Source organism: Lithobates pipiens, unplaced genomic scaffold (genome assembly GCF_037356315.1).
Source record: "Lithobates pipiens isolate NorthernLeopardFrog02 unplaced genomic scaffold, aLitPip1_a1.2 Scaffold_13, whole genome shotgun sequence".
NCBI classification, from domain to species: Eukaryota; Metazoa; Chordata; class Amphibia; order Anura; family Ranidae; genus Lithobates; species Lithobates pipiens.
In genome coordinates, this window is record NW_027507718.1 from 416,556,605 (window position 1) to 416,580,513 (window position 23,909).

Here is a 23,909-nt window from a genome sequence, read left to right on the forward strand (position 1 = left end):
GGGTCTGGTTATGGATATTTAGGGGGAACCCCACGTCAAATTTTTTCTTAAATTTGAGGCAGGGTTCCCCTTAATATCCATACCAGACCTGAAGGGCCTGGTAATTGAATTTGGGGGACCCCCACGCTTTTTTTTTTATTTATTTATTTATTTTTTTATCAATGACTTTCAATGAGTGTTCTCTGTATTACGGAGCCGACAATTCATAATAGCTGCGAGTGATTTTAAAGGACTTTTTTTCCTGCATAAATGACACTTTGTGCAGGGACAATTCTAAGCACGGGAAACATGCGCCCCTTCACAGGCATACTATAGACAACCCCCCCCTACGAAATTTAAAGGAATATTACACTTTTATTGTTTCACTTTAATCATTATTAAAATCACTGCTCCCGAAAAAACGGCCGTTTTTAAAACTTTTTTTTGCATTGATCCATGTCCCCTGGGGCAGGACCCAGGTCCCCAAACACTTTTTAGGACAGTAACTTGCAAATTAGCCTTTAAAATTAGCACTTTAGATTTTGAACGTTGGAGTCCCATAGACTTTAATAGGGTTCTAAAGTATGCTATATACTAGCTCCGTCGAATCTTCTTTATACATTCGACAGACACCATAAGCCTTCAAAGACAGATTCGACCGTGATTCATGTGGATTTTCGGACGAATGCAATTTTTGAACGAAAAACGAAATAAATAAAAACGACTTTCGGGAGTAACTAAATAAATTAAGTTTTCAGACGAAAACGAAATTCCGAAACAAAATATTTTACTCTGCACATGTCTACATATTAGCCTTTAAAATTAGCACTTTAGATTGTGAACGTTCGAGGCCCATAGACTTTATTAGGGTTCTAAAGTTCACACGAAGTTTAGGTCTGTTCGCAGGTTCTGGTGCGAACCGAACAGGGGGGTGTTCGGCTCATCCCTACTGGTGACATTAGATAAGACAAGGGCAAAGCAAGGACAGATTAGGAGTATATGAGGTATCTCAGCCAATGGGCAGGGGTTTTCTTAAATCTCTTGGCCTGCTGGGAGAACCTATATATTTGGTTGGAGTTAGGTGATCAGTGTTCTGTGCCACCTGGACGGCTGTCTGGGTGGACATGTGTTGTATTGCCCTGGCTGCTATACCAGAGTTTCGGCCTATGCTGGCCACATCTGGCTGCTAGGCTGTTTGAGGGCCTATCCAGAAATAAGAGAGCAGCATAGGGTTAGGATTGCGGCTTGCAGTCCAACCAGAAGTGATGGTTCTGCCGGCTGGAGAACCTGTGGTGGTCAGAGGTAGAGGGGAAGCTGTCGCCACTAAGGGACCAACCACCTTATTACCAGGGACCACAGTGAGTTGCTGAAGCAAGTACCGGAGCAGTATTCTCACCCACAGGGGTCGGTGAAGAATCGGAAAACTTCAGCAGGTGTCAAGCCAGGGACCCAGCCAGTGGAGGTGACGCTTGCAGAGCAGCCATGTGTGTCAAGCCAGGGACCAAGCAGGCCAGTGGGTGAAGCTTGAGAAGTATCTGGAGTGCCAAGCTAGGGACTCAGCAGAGAAGCGGGGGTGACGCTTGAGGAAAATACTTAAGTGAAGATTGGAAGAGCTCAAGGGATTCGGTGGCAGTGAATCAGCAAGTCTAGAGAGAGAGATTGGGAGCTCAATGAGTTGAAAACCTAAGAAGTGACTGTAAAGAAAGTAGAGGAGTCCATTACATTCTGTGTTAAGAACTATTTTAAGACTGTTTCCATAGGAGGCAGCATTCCTACACATGCAGATGTGGTGTCTTGCTGAATGCCTTTGTCCTTTATGACTGTCTATCTGTAAAAGTCTCGGAGTCTGCTAATTAACATTGCAACTACCTAAGGGTGTCCTGGCCCTAACCCCCTCTCCCTGTTCAAGAGAAATAAAATCTCTTTGGATTCAAGAATAGTGATGGCCGAATCGCCCGGTGGACTTCCGTGTTTACTGTGTAAAAGAACTTTGACCTATGATGACACATCCATCATGGGGTACAGGACAGCCAATTGAGACATTACAGCACATGGACACTTGGACATTCCCCCTAACTTATAAATAGACCCGATCCGGCGGCCATTTTACATTCTTTCTTCTGTCACTATAGGGAGAGGTTGCTGTGTGGAGCAGGGAGAGATTGCAGTGACCCAAATCGCTAGCTATTTGGTACACAAAAGTTCTTTTCAGGACTGGTATAGGTGTTAGGTGTAGTTCAGGATATAGGTTTGCTGTGCTACTGATTGTTGCAGCAGCCTGAGTGTCTTTTGTCAGTTTAGAGAAAGGGACAGGACGGTGTGTGCTGCAGGGACAGTCAGTTTAGTCATTAGCTGTTACTATCAGGTCCACAAAAGTGCTATTCCAGTTATTGTTCCAATAGCCTCTGTTTTGTCAGTTTATATAGGGACAGGCAGGAAGCTGTGTGTGAGGCAGTGAGGGTCAGTTTAATCAGTAGCTGTTACTATATTAGGTCCACAAAGCTTCTTTTCAGGACTGGTATCAGTGGTATGGTAATAGGCTTGTACACGTATAATATTCTTTCTTCCAAATATAGAAAGAATATTATACTTGACTGCTGCCCTTCTGCTGCAGTCTGCTAATCAGTCACGCACAACCTACTTGTTCCACAAAGGTCCTTATAAGGACTGGTAACCTGGTGTAGGGTGCTATAGTACATAGGGTTGAGTGAGGTACAGTCTGCTATTCTATAAGGACTGGTATAGGTCCACAATACATAGGGTTGAGGTGCACTACTGCTGACCGCTGCCCTATACTGCAGCAGTCCTTCATCGGTATAGGGACTGACGTACAGTCTGCTAATCAGTGACACACAACCTACTTGTTCCACAAAGGTCCTTATAAGGACTGGTAACCTGGTGTAGGGTGCTATAGTACATAGGATTGAGTGAGGTACAGTCTGCTATTCTATAAGGACTGGTATAGGTCCACAATACATAGGGTTGAGGTGCACTACTGCTGACCGCTGCCCTATACTGCAGCAGTCCTTCATCGGTATAGGAACTGACGTACAGTCTGCTAATCAGTCACACACAACCTACGTGTTCCCCAAAGGTCCTTATAAGGACTGGTAACCTGGTGTATGGTGCTATAGGACTGGTATAGGTCCACAATACATAGGGTTGAGGTGCACTAGTGCTGACCTCTGACCTATACTGCAGCAGTCCTTTATCAGTATAGGGACTGAGAGTTTTGTCACAGGGTCATTTAAAAAATGACAGGTAGAGGAAGAGGCAGGCCCTTCCGCAGGGGTGGCAGGGGTAGGGCAGGAGCAACAGGCTTGAGCCAAAGTGGGAAGTTGCAGAAGGTGCGTTCAATTCATTTAAAGGACGCACCAGACTTGGTTGAGTGGCTCACTCAGCCTTACTCTTCTGCACCCTCCTCATCCTCTCGATCTGCACCCTCTTCTTCACTCTCTGCTATGTGCACCCCCAAAGACACTACCACCAACACCACCACCACCACATACCTTCCGCTTGAGTCACAGGAATTATTTTCCGATCCATATCAAGACATTTCTGATGCGCAGCCACTCTTGGTATTGGATCAGGAAGAGGAGGTAGCAACAACCGCTACTCAGCAGTCTGACGACAGTACCCAGATCAGCCCAAGGAGGAGGTTGGTCCCCAGTGTTGCTGCCTACTCCGAGATCTCTACTTATAGCGGTGGGGAAGGTGACATCGATGATGACGTGTCTAGTGATGTCACGTGGGTGCCCACAAGAGAGGAAGAGGAGGGGAGTTCAGAGGGAGATGTGGACCAGCAGATAGGGAGGAGAAGCAGGAATAACTTACATTGCACAGGAGGGCCAAAGCAGACTGCAAATGTATCAGGAGCGAGTCATCAACCATGTACGGTCACATCTGGCGCTCCCAGGACACCAGCACATGGCTCCGCAGTGTGGGTTTTTTTTAACGTGTCCGCTGCTGACAATAGCGTTGCCATCTACAATCTTTGCAGTCAACGCATTAGTCGCGGTAAGCTCAACACTCACCTAGGGATGACCGCCTTAAGAGGGAGCGGGAGTGGGAGCAATGAAACACACAAAGCCACACTCCAGGCTCTCACCGTTCAGCCTCGTCTTCTACTTCTCCTTCTCCTCTCTCCTCACAATTGTCCTCCACTCCACCTTCCATCACACCAAGCTCACGTTTTTCTGCAAAAAGGCAGGCTTCCGTGGGCCTAATGTTCGAGCGTAAAAAAATGATGACGCCGGATAACCCTTTTGCCCAATGGTTGACGGCTGGCTTGTCAGAACTCATAGCCCGCCAACTACTGCCATATAAACTGGTGGACTCGGAGGCCTTTCACAAATTTGTGGCCATTGGAACACCACAATGGAAGGTCCCAGGAAGGAAGTATTTCTCACAGAAGGGCATCCCAGAGCTATATGGCCATGTTCAGAGGCAAGTGAATGTATCTCTGGCACACAGTGTCGGTGCCAAGATACATCTGACAACAGACACGTGGTCTAGCAAACACGGGCAGGGAAGGTATATCACTTTTACTGCCCACTGGGTGAACCTTCTGACGGCCGTCAAGCATGTAACTCGTGGCACCCGTGTAGATTTGGTTTTACCGCAACGGATTGCATGCAGGCCTGGCCCTTCTTCTCCTCCTCCTCCTCCATCCTCCTCCCTCTCCTCCTCGGCTGACACCTCCTTTTCAGCTGCTAGCATCTCTTCCACTGCGCCGCTCAAGCTCCCCAGAACCTATTCGACATGCCAAGTGAGACGTTGCCATGCCGTGCTGCGTCTGTTGTGCCTGGAAGCCAAGAGCCACACTGGCCCGGCACTCCTTTCAGCTTTGCATTCACAGGCAGATCAGTGGCTAACACTGCTTAATTTGACAGTTGGTAAAGTGGTGTGTGACAACGGTGCCAATCTGCTTAGCGCATTGAAACAGGGCAAAATCACGCACGTGCCATGCATGGCACACGTCTTAAACTTGGTCGTGCAGCGATTCATTGTCAAATACCCTGGGGTCCAGGACATCTTGCGGCAGGCAAGGAAAATCTCGGCCCATTTCAGAAGATCTTACACGGCCATGGCTCGCCTTGCTGAAATTCAGCGGCGACACAATCTGCCGGTCAGACGTCTTATTTGCGATTGCCCGACGCGATGGAACTCAACCTTCTATATGCTTGATAGGCTGCTCCAGCAGAAACGTGCAGTTAACGTCTACCTGTATGAACTCTGCGGCAGAACAGGTTCTGGGGAGCTGGGTTTTTTTTCACCGCGCCAGTGGCTGCTCATGCGCGATGCATGCAGACTTCTACGCCCATTTGAGGAGATCACCAAACTAGTCAGTCGTAGCCATGGCGCCATCAGTGACATGGTACCTTATGCCTTCTTTATGGAACGTGCATTGCGTCGTGTCATTGATCAAGCTGTGGAGGAGCACGAGCGGGAAGATGAGGAAGTCGCAATGCTGGATGAATTCCCAGGGGGGGCTACTCTATCTGAGACAAGTGAACAACAGGAGTCTGAAGAGAAGTCAGAGGAGGATGGTGCCGGGGCGGATGAGGAGGAGCAAGAAGAGCATGCTTTAAACCTTTGTGGGATCCCTGTTGTGCGTGGATGGGGAGAGGAGAATGAAGAGGACGACATTATCCTGGATGATGAGCAGGAGCCAGGCCACCACACCGCTTCCAGTTTAGTGCAAATGGGGGCCTTCATGCTCCAGTGTTTTAATAGGGACCCCCGTATAAAAAGCATAAGGGTCAAGGACCAGTACTGGGTGGCAACGTACTTAGACCCCCGGTACAAACACAAAATGGCAGGAAATGTTACCGCCGTCACAGAGGGCTGGCAGAATGAAGCACTTCCAGGCCTTGTTTCGAGAAATGCTGCATTCTGCTTTTGCGTGCGCTGGCATAGGAGCAATTCCCACTCCCAGAGAAGGAGTTGCGGGTACCAATCCAACAGCGCCTGCAAGAAGAGGCCGGTTTGAAGATGTGTTGGTGACTTCGGATACAAGGTCATTCTTTCAGCCGACCCATCGACAGGTGTCATCTGGATCCAGCATCAGGGAACGCCTAGACCATCAGGTGTCCGACTACATCGGGTTAACGGCCGATGTGGACGCTCTGAGGAGTGATGAACCCCTGGACTACTGGGTGGGCAGGCTTGACCTCTGGCCAGAGCTTGCCCAATTTGCAATCGAACTGTTGGCTTGCCCCTCGTCCAGTGTCCTGTCCGAAAGGACATTCAGCGCAGCAGGGGGGATCGTGACCGATAAGCGTACTCGCCTAGCTCACGACAGTGTTAACTACCTCACATTTCTAAAAATGAATAAGGCATGGATCTCGGAGGAATTCAACACATGTGACCAGTAGACCATGTATATGTCTATAAACAAGTTTTTTTAATCGAGCACACAGACCTTCTTTCTTCATTTGGCTCACTTCCTTGTCCAAAAAAAGCACACCGTACTATATGCCCATACCCTCCTGTTTGAAGAGGTTGAACGGTGTCATATTTCTACTGGGGCTGCTTATTATGAGGGGCTCCCACCATCGCTGTGCTGTGCTTATTATGAGGGGCTCCCACCATCCCTGTGCTGTGCTGACTTCCTCCTAGGTCTGATTATTATGAGGGGCTCCCACCATCCCTGTGCTATGCTGACATCCTCCTGGGGCTGCTTATTATGAGGGGCTCCCACCATCCCTGTGCTATGCTTATTATGAGGGGCTCCCACCATCCCTGTGCTGTGCTGACTTCCTCCTGGGGCTGCTTATTATGAGGGGCTCCCACCATCCCTGTGCTATGCTGACATCCTCCTGGGGCTGCTTATTATGAGGGGCTCCCACCATCCCTGTGCTGTGCTGACTTCCTCCTGGGGCTGTACCTCTGCTGTGCATATTATGAGGGGCTCCCACCATCCCTGTGCTATGCTTATTATGAGGGGCTCCCACCATCCCTGTGCTGTGCTGACTTCCTCCTGGGTCTGCTTATTATGAGGGGCTCCCACCATCCCTGTGCTATGCTGACATCCTCCTGGGGCTGCTTATTATGAGGGGCTCCCACCATCCCTGTGCTATGCTTATTATGAGGGGCTCCCACCATCCCTGTGCTGTGCTGACTTCCTCCTGGGGCTGCTTATTATGAGGGGCTCCCACCATCCCTGTGCTATGCTGACATCCTCCTGGGGCTGCTTATTATGAGGGGCTCCCACCATCCCTGTGCTGTGCTGACTTCCTCCTGGGGCTGTACCTCTGCTGTGCATATTATGAGGGGCTCCCACCATCCCTGTGCTATGCTCATTATGAGGGGCTCCCACCATCCCTGTGCTATGCTCATTATGAGGGGCTCTCACCATCCCTGTGCTATGCTGACTTCCTCCTGGGGCTGCTTACGGTGCAGGTGTCAGTGCTGTATAACACGGTGCTGATGTCAGTACTCTCTATCATGGTGCTGCTGTCAGTGCTGTATATCACAGTGCAGGTGTCATTGCTGTATGTCATGCTGCTGATGTCAGTGTTCTCTATCACGGTGCTGCTGTCAGTGCTGTATATCACGGTGCTGGTGTTAGTGCTTTATGTCACGCTGCTGATGTCAGTGCTCTCTATCATGGTGCTGCTGTCAGTGCTGTATATCACGTGCTGGTGTTAGTGCTTTATGTCACGCTGCTGATGTCAGTGCTCTCTATCATGGTGCTGCTGTCAGTGCTGTATATCACGGTGCAGGTGTCATTGCTGTATGTCACGCTGCTGGTGATCATCTCCTGCACCCTCTTCTTTGCCTACCCTGACCTTCCCTCTCCTCCATTCCTTCATGCGCTCCAGAGTCCTGAATTGTCACAACAATTTCACATATAAAAAAAGAATGCTTGTAGTTGACGATCCCAGATTGGGCCATTTGCCATGTGGTGGTACTATGTTTGCACAGCTAGTAATTATTTTGTGGCTGCAAATTTGACCTGTAGGTTTGCAAAGTTCGCCTCCCATTGAAGTCAATGGGGCCCGCCGCGAACGTTACGGTTCGCGAACTATCGGCCGCGTTCGCGGTCCGCGTTCACGAAACGTCCCGTCGGAAGTTTGTCCATCACTATTCAAGAAGTGTCTGGCGCCCATGAATTTAGCTTGCATTACACCCACTATGCCTTACAACCCACTCTATACGTAAGGATGTCAGCAGCTCTTGGCTCTGGAGGTTCTCATTAGACTAAAGGAGGCCTGGGATCTTGCTACACACACACACACACACATATATATATATATATATATATATATATATATATATATATATATATATATATATATACAGCGCCTTGAAAAAGTATTCATACCCATTGAAATATTCCACATGTAACATGTTGACACATAATTGTGAAGTGGAAGGAAAATGATAAATGGTTTTCAATTTTTTTTACAAATATCTGAAAAGTGTGGCGTGCATTTGTATTCACCTCCCGAGTCAATATTTTGTCAACCCACCTTTCGCTGCAATTACAGCTGTAAGTCTTTTTGGGTATGTCTTTACCAGCTTTGTACATCTAGAGAGTGACATTTTTGCCAATTCTTCTTTGCAGAATGGATAGCGTCTGTGAACAGCAATTTTCAAGTCTTGCTACAGATTCTCACTTGGATTTAGGTCTGGACTTTGACTGGGCCATTCTAACACATGGATATGCTTTGATATAAACCATTCCATTGTAGCTCTGGCTGTATGTTTAGCATCATTGTCCTGCTGGAAGGTGAACCTTCGTCCCAGTCTCAAGTCTTTTGCAGACTCTAACAGGTTTTCTTCTAAGATATCCCTGTATTTGGCTTCATCCATCTTCCCATCAACTCTGACTAGTTTCCCTGTCCCTGCTGAAGATTAGCATCCCCACAACATGATGTTGCCACCACCATGTTTCATGGTGGGGATAGTGTGTTCAGTGTGATGCGCAGTGTTATCTTTCTGACACACATTGGGGGTTATTTACGAAAGGCAAATCCACTTTGCACTGAAAGTGCACTATGAAGTGCAGTCGCTCTAAATCAAAGGGGTAGATCTGAAATGAGTGAAAGCTCTGCTGACTTTATCATCCAATCATGTGCAAGCAAAAATTCTGTTTTTTATTTTCCTTGCATGTCCCACTCGGATCTACAGTGACTTTATTTCAAAGTGCACTTGCAGTGCAAAGTGGATTTGCCTTTAGTAAATAACCCCCATAGTGCTTTGCTTTTGGGCCAAAAAGTTCACTTTTGGTCTCATTTGACCAGAGCACCTTCTTCCACATGTTTTCTGTGTCCCCCACATGGCTTCTCACTAACTGCAAACTGGACTTCTTATGGCTTTCTTCTTGGAACTCGTCCATAAAGGCCAGATTTGTGGCGTGCATGATTAATAGTTGTCCTGTGAACAGATTCTCCCACCTGAGCTGTGGATCCCTGCATCTCCTCCCGAGTTACCATGGGCCTTTTGCTTCTCTTCTCTTGTGCCATACGCTCCATTTTCAGATGATGGATTTCAGATGATAACAGTGCTCCGTGAGATGTTCAAAGCCTGGAATATTTTTTTATAACCTAACCCTGCTTTAAACTTCTCCACAACTTTATCCCTGACCACTCTGGTGTGTTCCTTGGCATTCCTTATGCTGTTTGTTCACTGAGGTTCTCTGAGGGCTTCACAGAACAGTTGTATCTATACTAAGATTAGTGGACTCTATTTACTAATTAGGTGACTTCTGAAGGCAATTGGTTCTACTAGATTTTAGTTAGGTGTATCAGAGTAAAGGGGGCTGAATACAAATGCACACCATACACAGATATTTATTTGTAAAAAAAATTTAAAAGCATTTATCGTTTTCCTTTCACTTTACAATTATGTGCCAAGTTGTGTTGGTCTAGCACATAAAATCCCAATAAAATGTATTTATGTTTTTGGTTGTAACATGAACAAATGTGGAAAATGTCAAGAAGTATAGAGAATACTTTTTCAAGGGACTGTATATATACCATAACTAGCCAATGCTCATTGAAAGCTGGAATTGACTGAAGTAGACACCACTACTCCAGTGATCTCCACTTGCTTCTGAGTCCTATGCCAAGTGACTGTGCTGCTGCATTCTGAACACAGGAGGTTTACTGCTTGGCACATGTGCATTTTCTGAATGAATACAAGCATTCTCTGATTGGACAAAGTGAAGAGGCAGGGTGGTGATGCTATGCTCTCCACCTCGTCTAATCAAAGAATGCTTTGCATTCATTCAATCTATGCAAATCATTCTCTGATTAGTGCCTGTGCCAAGTGATTGACCTCCTGTGTTCAGAATGCAGCAGGGCATCCTCTTGGCACAATACGCAGAAGCAAGTGGAGATCACTGGATGAGCAGTATTTACTTCCGTTTCCGGGGAACTGACCATGTATAGTATATGCATAGTTGTTTTGGTCTAAACTGGACCAATGTAACTACCGGTAAGTATAAAATAGCCATACCTGGAATTCTGTTTTAAATGTATGTAGTTTATCTAGTTTACATACAGCTGTTTCAAACCTGGATGAACAAAGCAGAGATTTGTTTTAGGTATGCAATGCTCTACCTAGTTTTCTTTTCTAGTAAATCGTCTCCCACGTACATAAATAACGTGCAATCTTCCAGTCCAGTAAGTATCTTACTGTACTTTTTTAAGTCACAGGCTTTTGACAATCCAGCTATTCTGGTTAACTGAGTGATCAAAGTTGAAAATATTCTGCCTGACAGCTCTTTTGCAAGTCTTCATTGTGTTGCATGATGCATGACAGAGCTAGTTACTTGCATATGCTATGGTACCTGTGCTATAAATATTGAATCAGTGTGCTATGGTTGGCAACTGCTGCATTTTTTTATTCAATATGATAGGTACTTTTGTGTTTTACTGTACTGCTATAAGCAAAACAAAGGCACCTTTATTTAGCAAGTTTCCTTCTATGGTTTTATAAACTGTACATATTTTAATTAAAACTTTTAATTCAGATATAGGTTAATTGGTCAGCACAAGTAGGTAACTTCCATAGAAGGCAGTTCTGTAACACAGGGTACAGCATGTAGGGGCACATTTGAACGCACAAGAAAGTGGAATCCAAAACACTGATATCGCAAAGCATTATGGGTTTTATTTTTAAATAAAGAGAACAGCAGTACAGTAACTATTTTCTTTCAGATTGTCTGCTCAAATTAAAAGTCTGTATAGCATTGTGGAATTAGTTACCACTCTGATTCATTCCGTTCTGGAAACATCAAGCCTTCTTTAGCAATACAGGTTAAGTTAGCCTGGTAAACCAGTGAAATATGTACCTAAACATTTTCATTTAAAGCATAATATTCTTTCTGTTGACAAAGTCTCTTTCAGCAAGTCTGAAAAATTCTCACACAGCAACTGCAGTTGATCATTCTCAGTAAACTGATATCCTCCCTTCTTCATATTTGACCAATGATTTGTAATCTTCCATTTTAATATTAAAATACTGTGATTACACAAAGAAGAAGAAAGCATTGAAAGTTAAAGCAGTATGAAATCAAAAACAAAAATGCAATATATTGCAGCTTACCAATTCTTAGATGTGGTGGTTGTGTTTTTTTTTTTTTTACAGAGCAACTAAATAAAACGATATTAAAAACAATGATAAAAAAAAAACACTTGTCAATCACATATGAATGCCACCGTGGCGTGAATGGCACTGCCCAACACGTTTACAGCCAATGCACATCTTTAGAGGTCCCTAAAGATGAGCATTGGCTAGAAACGCGTTGGACAGTGCCATTCATGTGACGTCACACCGCCGCAATTGCCGACCACGGTGGCATTCACATGTGATTGACAGGTATTTTTTTTGTTATTGTTTTTAATATAGTTTTAATTAACTGCTCTGTTATCATGGATCACTAAACTATAGCCCTGTTTTTCCATATTCAGTTGGTATAATTTTGCGGTGTGAGCAGCTGAGTGTCCCCTGACATGACTAAGCTCCAGGGGGTGGAGCAAAATGTGTTGGAAGCGTGGCCTGGTCAGAGGCCAGGCTCAGGTTGCCACTGTACTCATCCCAGTAGGACACCTTAGATGTGCAGCTTCCAGGGGTCATCCCTCTTTCCTTGATCTTTACTGAAAGTCTTGGATTCAGTGAACACTGTAGGCATTGGTGCAATTCATCCGATTATCCTTGTTGAGCTGATTGGGCCACGTATTGCATATTTTCATACTCCCTGTGGTGAGTTTGCACTGCATGTCAGGAAGATGAAGTGATGCACTGATTCAATATTTTCTGTTACCATCACGGGTATACCTTCCTTTTCTGTTCACGATTTATGATTTACTACTATGAGTTATTTTCTTTTGGTGGCTATGGTGTGATGTGGAGGAGGCATTAACATCCTACACCAAGAGTGGACTCCCTTTAAAGAATTTCATTGGCACTTGTAGTGCACAAAGCGAGTGAACACTTCTCTCTGGTGAGTAACCATTTCTTCCATATCCATATATGGGAAGGAATATTGCACATTGTTTATGGATGATTATTTATGAACTTTTTCCATTGTTTGTGGTATCTCACTTATGTCATGATTGTCCAACAAAGGACTATTGTTTAGAAGTTATTTGTCTGTTCATCACATCATTATTAGAGCTGCATTTTTTTTCTTTTTTTAGTATCGCTTTAACACTGACCAGGATGCTTACAATTGTCTTTCTTTTCCAAGGATGCTTACAATTGTCAATGTAAAACCTTTATCCCAAATGGAAAATAACTGTTGCTGTAATTGCTTATGAAGTGTTTGCAGGAGTTTGGCCTTGAATTGTTAGCCATGTCCATATAAACTGCCTAGTACACCAGCTAACATTACCCCCCCCCCCCCAGTTGAAAATGCTACTGTCCAAAAGTGTCTCTGATATTTCTCCAGGGGAGTGCAGACACCCTAAGTCGGGAAGCATGTTAATGGCTGGATCACCAGGGAAAATATAGGAAAAAAAATATACAAATTCAGCCATCACATTTAAGGATTTGTGGCTTCAATATATACATTTTTTGTTTTGGGGCCTAAAACCACTTTAAATTAATTTATAATGTTTCCATAATAGACATTTATTATTTACAGGTTGCGAGGGAACCAACAAGAGACATAAGAACAATGGAACAGTTTGAGTGTAATTTCTACCAAACAGACTACAGTTTTGAAGATGTTGCTCAAGGTCGTTCTACAACTGGGGCAAGTAGCCAGTACGACCAGAATAAGTGAGTATCGCCTGCCAGTGATATGTCTGGTAATGGATCAAACACTAACAAGATAACTGTAATTCTCCATACTGACCATCATTTTGTTTTTTTAATAAATACTCTAAAGCCCCGTACACACGATTGGGCTTTTCGATGGGGAAATGTTGGATGTGAGGTTGTTGGTGGACAATCCGACAGTGTGTATGCTCCATCGGACAATTGTTGTCAGACTTTCCACCATCAATTGTTGGCTAACATGTTCTCAAATTTTCTGGTAACAAATGTGTGTTGTCGAACTTTCTGATCGTGTGTGCACAAGTCCGTCGGACAAAAGTCCAAAGTACAAACACGCATGTTCAGAAACAGAAGTTGTCGGTCTTGTAAACTAGCGTTCGTAAAGGAGAGTTAACATTCGTGGCGTGGCAAATTATGAAATCTCTAAATACAGCACACAATTCTCTTCTTCTTTAATGGGATAACAATGAAGCTGCTTTGCTGGTGATACTGATGGAGTTTTTGAAAATTAATTTTCAAAGGCTTTTTTTCTAGTGATATCAAGAATAATATTATTTTATTTTATTTATTTATTTTATTTGTGCAAGTTACCACAACAGCATTATCCTGTAGTTTTTAAAAACAAAGATACAACTATGTTGGTGTCCTTTGTTAATTTTACATTGTATTTTTTAAAATGTAACTGCCTACTCCCAAACTGTCATTTGAAGTAAAACACATAGCCAAGTATTATTCTCCACAATTTTTTTTATTGTGCATTAAAAAAAATAGACATGCTATCTGCCATTAGAAAATAACAAAAAGATGCATTCTATGCATCCAAAAATATAGAAAATTTACCAAATCAAATTATTATCCAATCAAAACAATAATGTCAAAGCAATACCTCCAAGGCCAATAATAAACAACACGTTATCTCCTCCGATTCTGCAACATGTTTAGTTGACGAACCGCCCTTCAGAAACAAACTGAAAAGCCTGAAATGAAAAGCGATAAATGAAAAACCTGAAAAGAAAAGCGCGAATCAACACTCACCAAACTTCTACTAACACGAAATTAGCAGAAGAAGCCCAAAGGGTGGCGCTAAAGAGCAGAAATAACACGTAGTATGTCTAGTACGTCACTACGTTCGTAATTGTTGGCCAACATTTGTGTGACCGTGTGTATGCAAGACAAGTTTGAGCCAACACCCTTTGGACAAAATTCCCTGCATGGTTTTGTTGTTGGAAATTCCAATTGTGTGTATGAGGCTTTAGGCCTTTTTATTCCAATATGTCAAACAATATACAGTATCTCACAGAAGTGCGCACACCCCTCACGATTTTGTAAATATTTTATTATATCTTTTCATGTAACAATACTGAAGATATGACACTTTGCTACAATGTAAAGTAGTGAGTGCACAGCGTGTATAACAGTGTAAATTTGCTGTCCCCTCAAATCAACTCAACACACAGCCATTAATGTCTAAACCACTGGCAACAAAAGTGAGTATTAGGGATGAGCTTCGTGTTCGAGTCGAACGTAAGTTCGACTCGAACATTGGTCGTTCGTGAGTTCGCCGAATTCCGAACGTTTGGGCCGTTCGCGGCAAAATTCGTGTGGCCCACAATGCACTGCGATGGCGCAATGCATTGCTGGCTCACGATTGGCCAAGCATGCACTGTGACCCCGCATGCTTGGCCAATCGCAGCGCCAGCAGCGAGGAGAGCCATGGTTGGCCACAGGCATCCTGCCTGTGGCCAATCATAGCTCAGGCTGTGTAGTGCACGCCCCACATTATATAAGGCCGCCTTTGAGGCGGCCTCGTGTAGTGTGTTAGTTAGCATCTGAAGCAGTGGGTGTTCTGTGTACCTTCAACACAGTTACACACCAATCGTTTTTGGCTGATTTACTATCTTGCTCTTGTGTAGTGGTTACTGTCTGTGCCCTGACCGCAGTATACACCACTATATTCACCTCACCAATATAGCTAGTGATCTAGCTTTAATAATAGAGCTTGCAGTCAGTAGTGTTAGTGCGTGCTGTCTGCGTGCTCTGTACCCAGTACATACCACTATATCCACCTACATAGCTGTTCTCTATTTGAGCCCAATTGCCATCTGCAGGAGTTATTGGAAGTTGTGTGTGCTTCCAGCACAGCACAGTATACATCTGTATATACCCCTTTAACTCTGCTGTTTTCTGGTTATTGTCTGCGTGCCCTGACCGCAGTATACACCGTGATATTCACCTCACCTATATAGCTAGTGGTCCATCTTTAACAATAGCGCTTGCAGTCAGTAGTGTCACTCAGGAGATAGTGCGTGCTGTCTGCGTGCTCTGTACCCAGTACATACCGCTATAATCCACCTACATAGCTGTTCTCTATTTGGGCCCAATTGTCATCTGCAGGAGTTATTGGAAGTTGTGTGTGCTTCCAGCACAGCACAGCACAGTATACATCTGTATATACCCCTTTAACTCTGCTGTTTTCTGGTTATTGTCTGCGTGCCCTGACCGCAGTATACACCGTGATATTCACCTCACCTATATAGCTAGTGGTCCATCTTTAACAATAGAGCTTGCAGTCAGTAGTGTCACTCAGGAGATAGTGCGTGCTGTCTGCGTGCTCTGTACCCAGTACATACCGCTATAATCCACCTACATAGCTGTTCTCTATTTGGGCCCAATTGTCATCTGCAGGAGTTATTGGAAGTTGTGTGTGCTTCCAGCACAGCACAGTACAGTATACATCTGTATATACCCCTTTAACTCTGCTGTTTTCTGGTTATTGTCTGCGTGCCCTGACCGCAGTATACACCGTGATATTCACCTCACCTATATAGCTAGTGGTCCATCTTTAACAATAGAGCTTGCAGTCAGTAGTGTCACTCAGGAGATAGTGCGTGCTGTCTGCGTGCTCTGTACCCAGTACATACCGCTATAATCCACCTACATAGCTGTTCTCTATTTGGGCCCAATTGTCATCTGCAGGAGTTATTGGAAGTTGTGTGTGCTTCCAGCACAGCACAGTACAGTATACATCTGTATATACCCCTTTAACTCTGCTGTTTTCTGGTTATTGTCTGCGTGCCCTGACCGCAGTATACACCGTGATATTCACCTCACCTATATAGCTAGTGGTCCATCTTTAACAATAGAGCTTGCAGTCAGAAGTGTCACTCAGGAGATAGTGCGTGCTGTCTGCGTGCTCTGTACCCAGTACATACCGCTATAATCCACCTACATAGCTGTTCTCTATTTGGGCCCAATTGTCATCTGCATGAGTTATTGGAAGTTGTGTGTGCTTCCAGCACAGCACAGTATACATCTGTATATACCCCTTTAACTCTGCTGTTCTATAAAAAAGGCATCTGCAGGAGTTAGTGGGTGTTGTGTGCCTACAGCACAATATAAACTACCCAACTACTGTTTTACCCAACTCCCTTCAGGCCATTACCATGTCTGGAAGGCCAGCAAGGAGAGGCAGACAGGCGCGAGCCGATAAAAGAGGGCAAGCAGGCTCTGTGTCTAGAGACAACAGTGCTGGTCGTGGACGCGGTGCATTGTCATCAGCACGTGGCCATGGGGCATGCTTGTCCTTCTTTTCTGCAGCTGGACATGTTGAACCACAACATGCCAACGACTTGGTAGAGTGGATGACCAAGCCCTCTTCATCCTCCTCATCCTCTCTCACCCAGGGTAGTAGCAAAGCAGCTTCCAACGCATCGTCTTCCCTCCTCTCAATGTCATCATCAGTGACTCCTTCCCTAGACCCACCACGTCCTCCTGAGGAGTCTCCTGAACTCTTTGAGCACAGTGTTGGGTACATGCTCCAGGAGGATGCCCAGTGTTTGGTGGGCTCTGATGATGACACTCAGCTAGAAGGAAGGCAGTAGCGTAAGCGCAGAGAGAGAGGATGCTCAAGAAGCACAGCAATCTGGCAGTCATGTTCCACAAGCTGCAGCATACTGCCAGGTTTGCTACAGCGATGAAGAGGGAGGGGATGATGAGGGCACTGACTCCACGTGGGTGCCTGGAAGGAGGGAGGAGGAGGAGGAGGAGGAGGAGGAGGAGGAGGAGGCACATGTCCAACGAGGCAGGATGCCCTCCGGGGGCCAGCTTAGGGGCAGCACACCGACTGAATCACACCGCAGAGCTCCGCCTGCGCAGAGCGCTTCCTCTGCGCGTTATTCTAAAAGTTCTTTGGTGTGGGCCTTTTTTGAGATGAGTGCATCAGATCGCACCGCTGCTATTTGCAACATATGTCTCAAGCGTATCTCACGTGGCCAAAACATCAGCCGCTTGGGCACCACATGCTTGACCAGACATATGTTGACCTGCCATGCAGCTCGTTGGCAAGCGTACCTCAAAGACCCACACCAAAGAACAAAGCGGACCTCTCCTTGCTCCTCATCAGCTGGCATCTCCAACCCCACTAGACCTTCAGTCCTCTCTGAAACCTGCTCTGAGAGGAATGAAGGTGTAGAATTAGGTGTGTCACAGCCAAGTGCTTCCGGGAACTCTGCTAGTGGTACATCCACGTCCGATTATAGCAGGCAAATGTCCCTGCCCCAGCTGCTGGACCGGCGGAAGAAATTTACTCCCAGCCATCCACATGCCCAGCGGTTGAATGCTAGCTTGGCTAAATTGCTAGCACTTCAACTGCTGCCTTTTCAGTTGGTAGACTCGGCCCCCTTCCGTGAGTTTGTACAATGTGCGGTTCCTCAGTGGCAGGTCCCCAAACGCCACTTTTTCTCACGGAAGGCGATTCCGGCTCTCTACCGGCATGTGGAAGGCAATGTCCTTGCCTCGCTGGACAGGGCGGTCAGCGGTAAGGTGCATATTACCGCTGACTCATGGTCCAGCAGGCATGGACAGGGACGTTACCTGTCTTTCACGGCCCATTGGGTCACTCTTCTGGCTGCTGGGAAGGATGCAGGACAAGGTGCAGTAGTGTTGGAGGTTGTTCCGCCACCACGCCTCCAAAATGCTACTATTGGTTGTGACACACCTCTCTCCTCCACCCCCTCCTCTTCTTCTTCCTCCATGGCCTCTTCCAGTGCTCTGTCCTCAGAACCAGCGGTGCTCCGTAGGCGTTCCAGGGGCTACGCAAGTACGCAGGCAAAACGATGCCATGCCGTGCTTGCGCTGGTTTGTTTGGGGGACAGGAGCCACACTGGGGCGGATGTTTTGTCAGCTCTGCATGGGCAGGCCGAGAGGTGGTTGACGCCACGCCAGCTTAAGCCAGGAATGGTGGTTTGCGACAATGGCACCAACCTCCTCTCCGCCCTCCGACAGGGACAACTGACCCATGTGCCCTGTGTAGCTCACGTCCTTAACCTGGTGGTGCAGCGGGTCTTGGGCAGGTATCCCGGCTTACAGGATGTCCTGAAGCAGGCCAGGAAAGTCTGTGTGCATTTCCGCCGATCATTTAATGCCTGTGCTCGGCTGGCTGAGCTCCAAAAGGAGTTGAACTTGCCCAAGAACCGCCTTATATGTGACATGCCCACCAGATGGAACTCAACATTGGCCATGCTGCAGCGGCTGCACACGCAACAGAGGGCCATCAATGAGTACCTGTGTGACTACGGCACCAGGACAGGGTCAGGGGAGCTTGGTTTTTTCTCACCACGCCAGTGGGGCATGATCAGGGATGCATGCACTGTCCTGTCACCGTTTGAGGAGGCCACAAGGATGGTGAGCAGTGACAGTGCATGCATCAGTGACACTGTACCTCTTGTCCACCTCTTGGAGCATACGCTGCGTGGAATAATGGACAGGGCACTTGAGGCAGAACAGAGGCAGGAAGAGGAGGACTTCCTTGCCTCTCAAGGCCCCCTTTATCCAGACAGTGTTCCTGCTGTGCCACCCATCACACAGGAAGAGGGTGAGGAGGAGGAAGAGGAGGAGGAGGATGATTGTGTCAGCATGGAGGTGGAGGCTGGCACTCAGCATCAGCATCAGCAGCAGCAGTCTTATAGGGATGATTTACAGTCCCAATAAACACGTGGACTTGTACGTGGCTGGGAGGAGGTAGCTGCGGATCATGTTGTCCTTAGTGACCCAGAGGACTCCGGACCGAATGCCTCAGCTAACCTACGCTGCATGGCCTCCCTGATCCTGCAAAGCCTGCGGAAGGATCCTCGTATTCTTCGGATCAAGGAGAGGGACCATTACTGGCTGGCCACTCTCCTTGATCCACGGTACAAGGGTAAGGTTGCCGACCTTATCTTGCCATCGCAGAGGGAGCAGAGGATGAGACATCTCCGGGAGGCCTTGCAGAAAGCTCTGTGCAACGCGTTCCCAGAGACTGGGAGGTCACAAACTCCTGGTCCTGGACAACGTGTTGCTGAGACATCAGTCAGAAGGAGCGGTGGAGAAGGTGGCCGTCTGACTGATGCTTTCAGACAATTTTTTAGTCCGCAGCCCCAAGGTATGATTGGTTCCAGCACCCATCGCCAGCGTCTAATTTACATGGTGCAGGAATACCTAGGGGCAAGGTCAGACTTGGACACCTTTCCCACTGAAAATCCTCTGGCTTACTGGGTCTTGAGGATGGATCACTGGCCAGAGCTTGCACAGTATGCAATTGAGCTACTGGCCTGTCCTGCATCCAGCGTTCTTTTGGAACGCACCTTCAGTGCTGCTGGTGGCTTTGTTACCGATCACAGGGTGCGCCTGTCCACCGAATCAGTTGATCGACTGACCTTCATCAAGATGAATCAGTCTTGGATCACCCACAGCTACCAAGCACCTGAAGCTGATGTAACCGAAGAATTTTTTTTGAAATACCACATCCCTTCAAGACTGCCTATGCTGATGCTGAGTGACTGTCCTGTTATGTTGATTGTCTATCCTCTTCCTCCTCCGCTTATATGTTGGAAGAACATTTTTGGTTCTGGGTGATGCCAGCAGCCCAATTTTTCTGCCCCTGTTTAACAGGGGCGTTTAATTACAATTTTTGATGCAATGCTTTGCAGCAGGGCTAATTCCTGCAATAAAACTAGAGTATATGGCAGAGGTTGGAGTGTGGTGGCACCAGCACCAGTGCGTAAGGCCCAATTTTTCTGCCCCTGTTTAACAGGGGCGTTTAAGTACAATTTTTGATGCAATGCTTTGCAGCAGGGCTAATTCCTGCAATAAAACTAGAGTATATGGCAGAGGTTGCAGTGTGATGGCACCAGCACCAGTGCCTAAGGCCCAATTTTTCTGCCCCTGTTTAACAGGGGCGTTTAAGTACAATTTTTGATGCAATGCTTTGCAGCAGGGCTAATTCCTGCAATAAAACTAGAGTATATGGCAGAGGTTGCAGTGTGATGGCACCAGTGCCTAAGGCCCAATTTTTCTGCCCCTGTTTAACAGGGACATGTAATTACAATTCTTGATATAATATTTCACAGGAGGGCCCCTTCCTGTGCCCGCCCAGAGTAACGGTGAGGACTTATAGTGTTGTGGCACCAGCACCACAACCACCAAAGGTCAATTTTTCTACCACTGTTCAACAATGGCATGTAATTACAATTCTTGATATAATCGTTCACAGCAGGGCGCTCCAGCGCCCACCAAGAGTCACTTTGAGGGCTTACAATGTTGTGGCAAAACCAACACCTTGTTCCGCCATTTCTGCAGAGAATATAGGGCAGGCCCCTACTTTCAAACATCCAACTTACAAACATCAGACAGCAGCAAGTGAGATGAAAAAAGATGGACGACAAAACAAATTATACAGGGGTGATAACCCTTCCCTATGTTTTCCAAAAAGCTTAAAAATAGTTTTTTTGACTGGAGCTACACTTTAAAAATGTACCAGTTGAAAATTACAAACAGATTCAACTTAACACAACAAACCTACACAGTCCCTGTCTTGTTTGCACCGCCTGTATACTGCTGTTCTGAGTATATAGGGCCTGGGGGCCACACGCATTTCCTTTTTTTAATATGGGTACGGGGTTCCCCTTAATATGCGTACAAGACCCAAATAGGCTGGTAATGGGCAGGGAGGGCTACCCATGCCATTTTTCTGAATGATTTTCAACCATATTGCAGGAACCAGATATAACATTAAAACCGCAAGCAGTTTTAAATGGTGTTATTTCCGTTTAATGTCATTTTGTGCAGGGACTGTTCTAAACACGGGAAACACGTGGCACTTCACAGGCATACTACAGACACCCCCCAGGCACCATATTTAAAGGAATATTTCACTTTTTTTTTTTCACTTTAATCGTCATTAAAATCAGTGCTCCCGCCAAAACAGCCATTTTTAAAACTTTTTTTTGCATTGACCCATGTCCCCTGAGGCAGGAGTCAGGTCCCCAAACCCTTTTTAGGACAATATCTTGCATATTAGCCGTTAAAATTAGCACTTTCCATTTCGAACGTTCGAGTCCCATAGAGTTCAATAGGGTTCTAACGTTCGTTACGAACGCGGGGTCCGTTCGAGAGTTCTGGTGCGAACCGAACCAGGGGGTGTTCGGCTCATCCCTAGTGAGTATGCCTCTAAGTGAAAATGTCCAAACTGGGCCCAATTAGCCATTTTCCCGGTGTAATGTGACTCATTAGTGTTACAAGGTCTTAGGTATTAATGGGGAGCAGGTGTGTTAAATTTGGTGTTATCATTCTCACTCTCTTATACTGGTCACTGGAAGTTTAACATGGCCCCGCATGGCAAAGAGCTCCCTGAAGATCTGAAAAAAATAATTGTCGCTCTACATAAAGATGTCCTAGGCTATAGGAAGATTGCCAAGACCCTAAAACTCAGCTGCAGCATGGTGTCCAAGACCATACAACAATTTAACAGGACAGGTTTTACTCAGAACAGGCCTCGCCATGATCGACCAAAGAAGTGCCCAGCATCATATCCAGAGGTTGTCTTTGGGAAACAGATGTATGAGTGCTGCCAGCATTGCTTCAGAGGTTGAAGGGATGGGGGGTCAGCCTGTCAGTGCTCAGACCATACACCGCACACTGCATCAGTCTGCATGCGTTTCGTCCCAGAAGGATGCCTCTTCTAAAGATGATGCTCAAGAAAGCCCACAAACTGTTTGCTGAAGACAAGCAGACTAAGGACATGAATTACTGGAACTATGTCCTGTGGATTGAGAGACCAAGATAAACTTATTTGGTTTAAATGGTGTCAAGCGTGTGTGGTGGCAACCAGGTAAGGAGTACAAAGATAAGTGTGTCTTGCCTACAGTCAAGCATGGTGGTGGGAGTGTCATGGTCTGGGGCTGCATGAGTGCTGCCAACACTGGGGAGCTACAGTTCATTGAGGGAACCATGAATGCCAATATGTACTGTGAAATACTGAAGCAGAGCATTATCACTTCCCTTCAGAGACTGAGCGGCAGGGCAATATTCCAACATGCTAGCGACTCCAAACACACCTCCAAGGCGACTACTGACTTGCTAAAGAAGCTGAGGGTAAAGGTGATGGACTGGCCAAAAATGTCCCCAGACCTAAACCCTATTGAGCATCTGTGGGGCATCCTCAAACGGAAAGGTGGAGGAGCACAAGGTCTCTAACACCCACCATCTTTGTGATGTCATTATGGAGGAGTGGAAGAGGACTCCAGTGGCAACCTGTGGAGCTTTGGTGAACCCTATGCCCAAGAGTGTTAAGGCAGTGCTGGAAAATAAAGGTGGCCACACAAAATATTGACACTTTGGGCCCAATTTGGACATTTTAACTTAGGGGTATACTCACTTTTGTTGCCAGAGGTCAAGACATTAATTAGTGTGTTGAGTTATTTTGAGGGGACAGAAAATTTACACTACTATACAAGCTGTACACTCATTACTTTACATTGTAGCAAAATGTCATTTCTTCAGTGTTGTCACATTAAAAGATATAATAAAATATTTTCAAAAATGTGAGGGGTGTACTCACTTTTGTGAGATACTGTATAAAGGTACCCAAAACATAAGCTAATACAGCTAGTTTCATCTGGATTTCTGAATCTGGTAATTTTATTATATATATATATATATATATATATATATATATATATGCATATACCACGGTTTATGTTCAGATCAACTGTGTCTGGTACTTGATTACAGTACAGAGTTCCTTCACCTAACAGGTAATCCTAACACATGTACATGTGCCTGCAATTTCGCATTGTTGATACCTTACAAATGTTTTAGGCTTGGTTAAGTTCACGTTAAAACTCTAACCTAAGGACTAAGAACTGTGACTGGCAACCTTACAGGCCAATGTGAGTTGTGGGAGGTGGGTTGAGGTTGCTTCGATCTCAGGAATTCACCATCTGGCACTTCATGAAGGTTTTTAGAGTCTTTAAACTCTAACCTTAATTGACTTTAGATGTGTATATATTTAAAAAATACAATGAACACTTCCTGAAAGCTTGATTTATAAAAGTTTTACATTTTGCAGAATTTTATTCCCTAAACCTTTTACATAACCTCAGTTATGTGTGATATATTGTTCTGTTATCTGTTCAGTTATTGAACTGTGTGAAAACATTGGAGTGAATTGAATACAACGGATTGTATTTATAATCTTAGCCCTAAGGTTATTAAGAATACGTTTTTTTATACATAAGCAACAGTTTCAACATGACCCCATGAAAAAAAGACTGTTAGGCCGCGTACACACGGGCGGACTGTTGGCTCAACTTTGTCCGCTGAACAGTGTTTCAGCGGACAGTCCGTTCGTGTGTGGGGCTTCAGCGGACAGTTTCAGCGGA

At 45.7% G+C, this 23,909-nt stretch overlaps 1 protein-coding gene across 2 annotated transcripts in view; it reads left to right on the plus strand.

Annotated features, from left to right (window-relative positions):
- Positions 1 to 23,909, plus strand: part of YIPF7 (Yip1 domain family member 7) — a 113,371-nt gene that overhangs the window by 10,568 nt on the left and 78,894 nt on the right. For both annotated transcript variants that reach the window (XM_077477548.1, XM_077477549.1), the window contains exon 2: positions 13,079 to 13,215. In XM_077477548.1, the coding sequence (XP_077333674.1) occupies positions 13,112 to 13,215 (104 nt within the window). In that variant the 5' untranslated portion in view covers positions 13,079 to 13,111. The remainder of the gene's footprint in view (positions 1 to 13,078; positions 13,216 to 23,909) is intronic.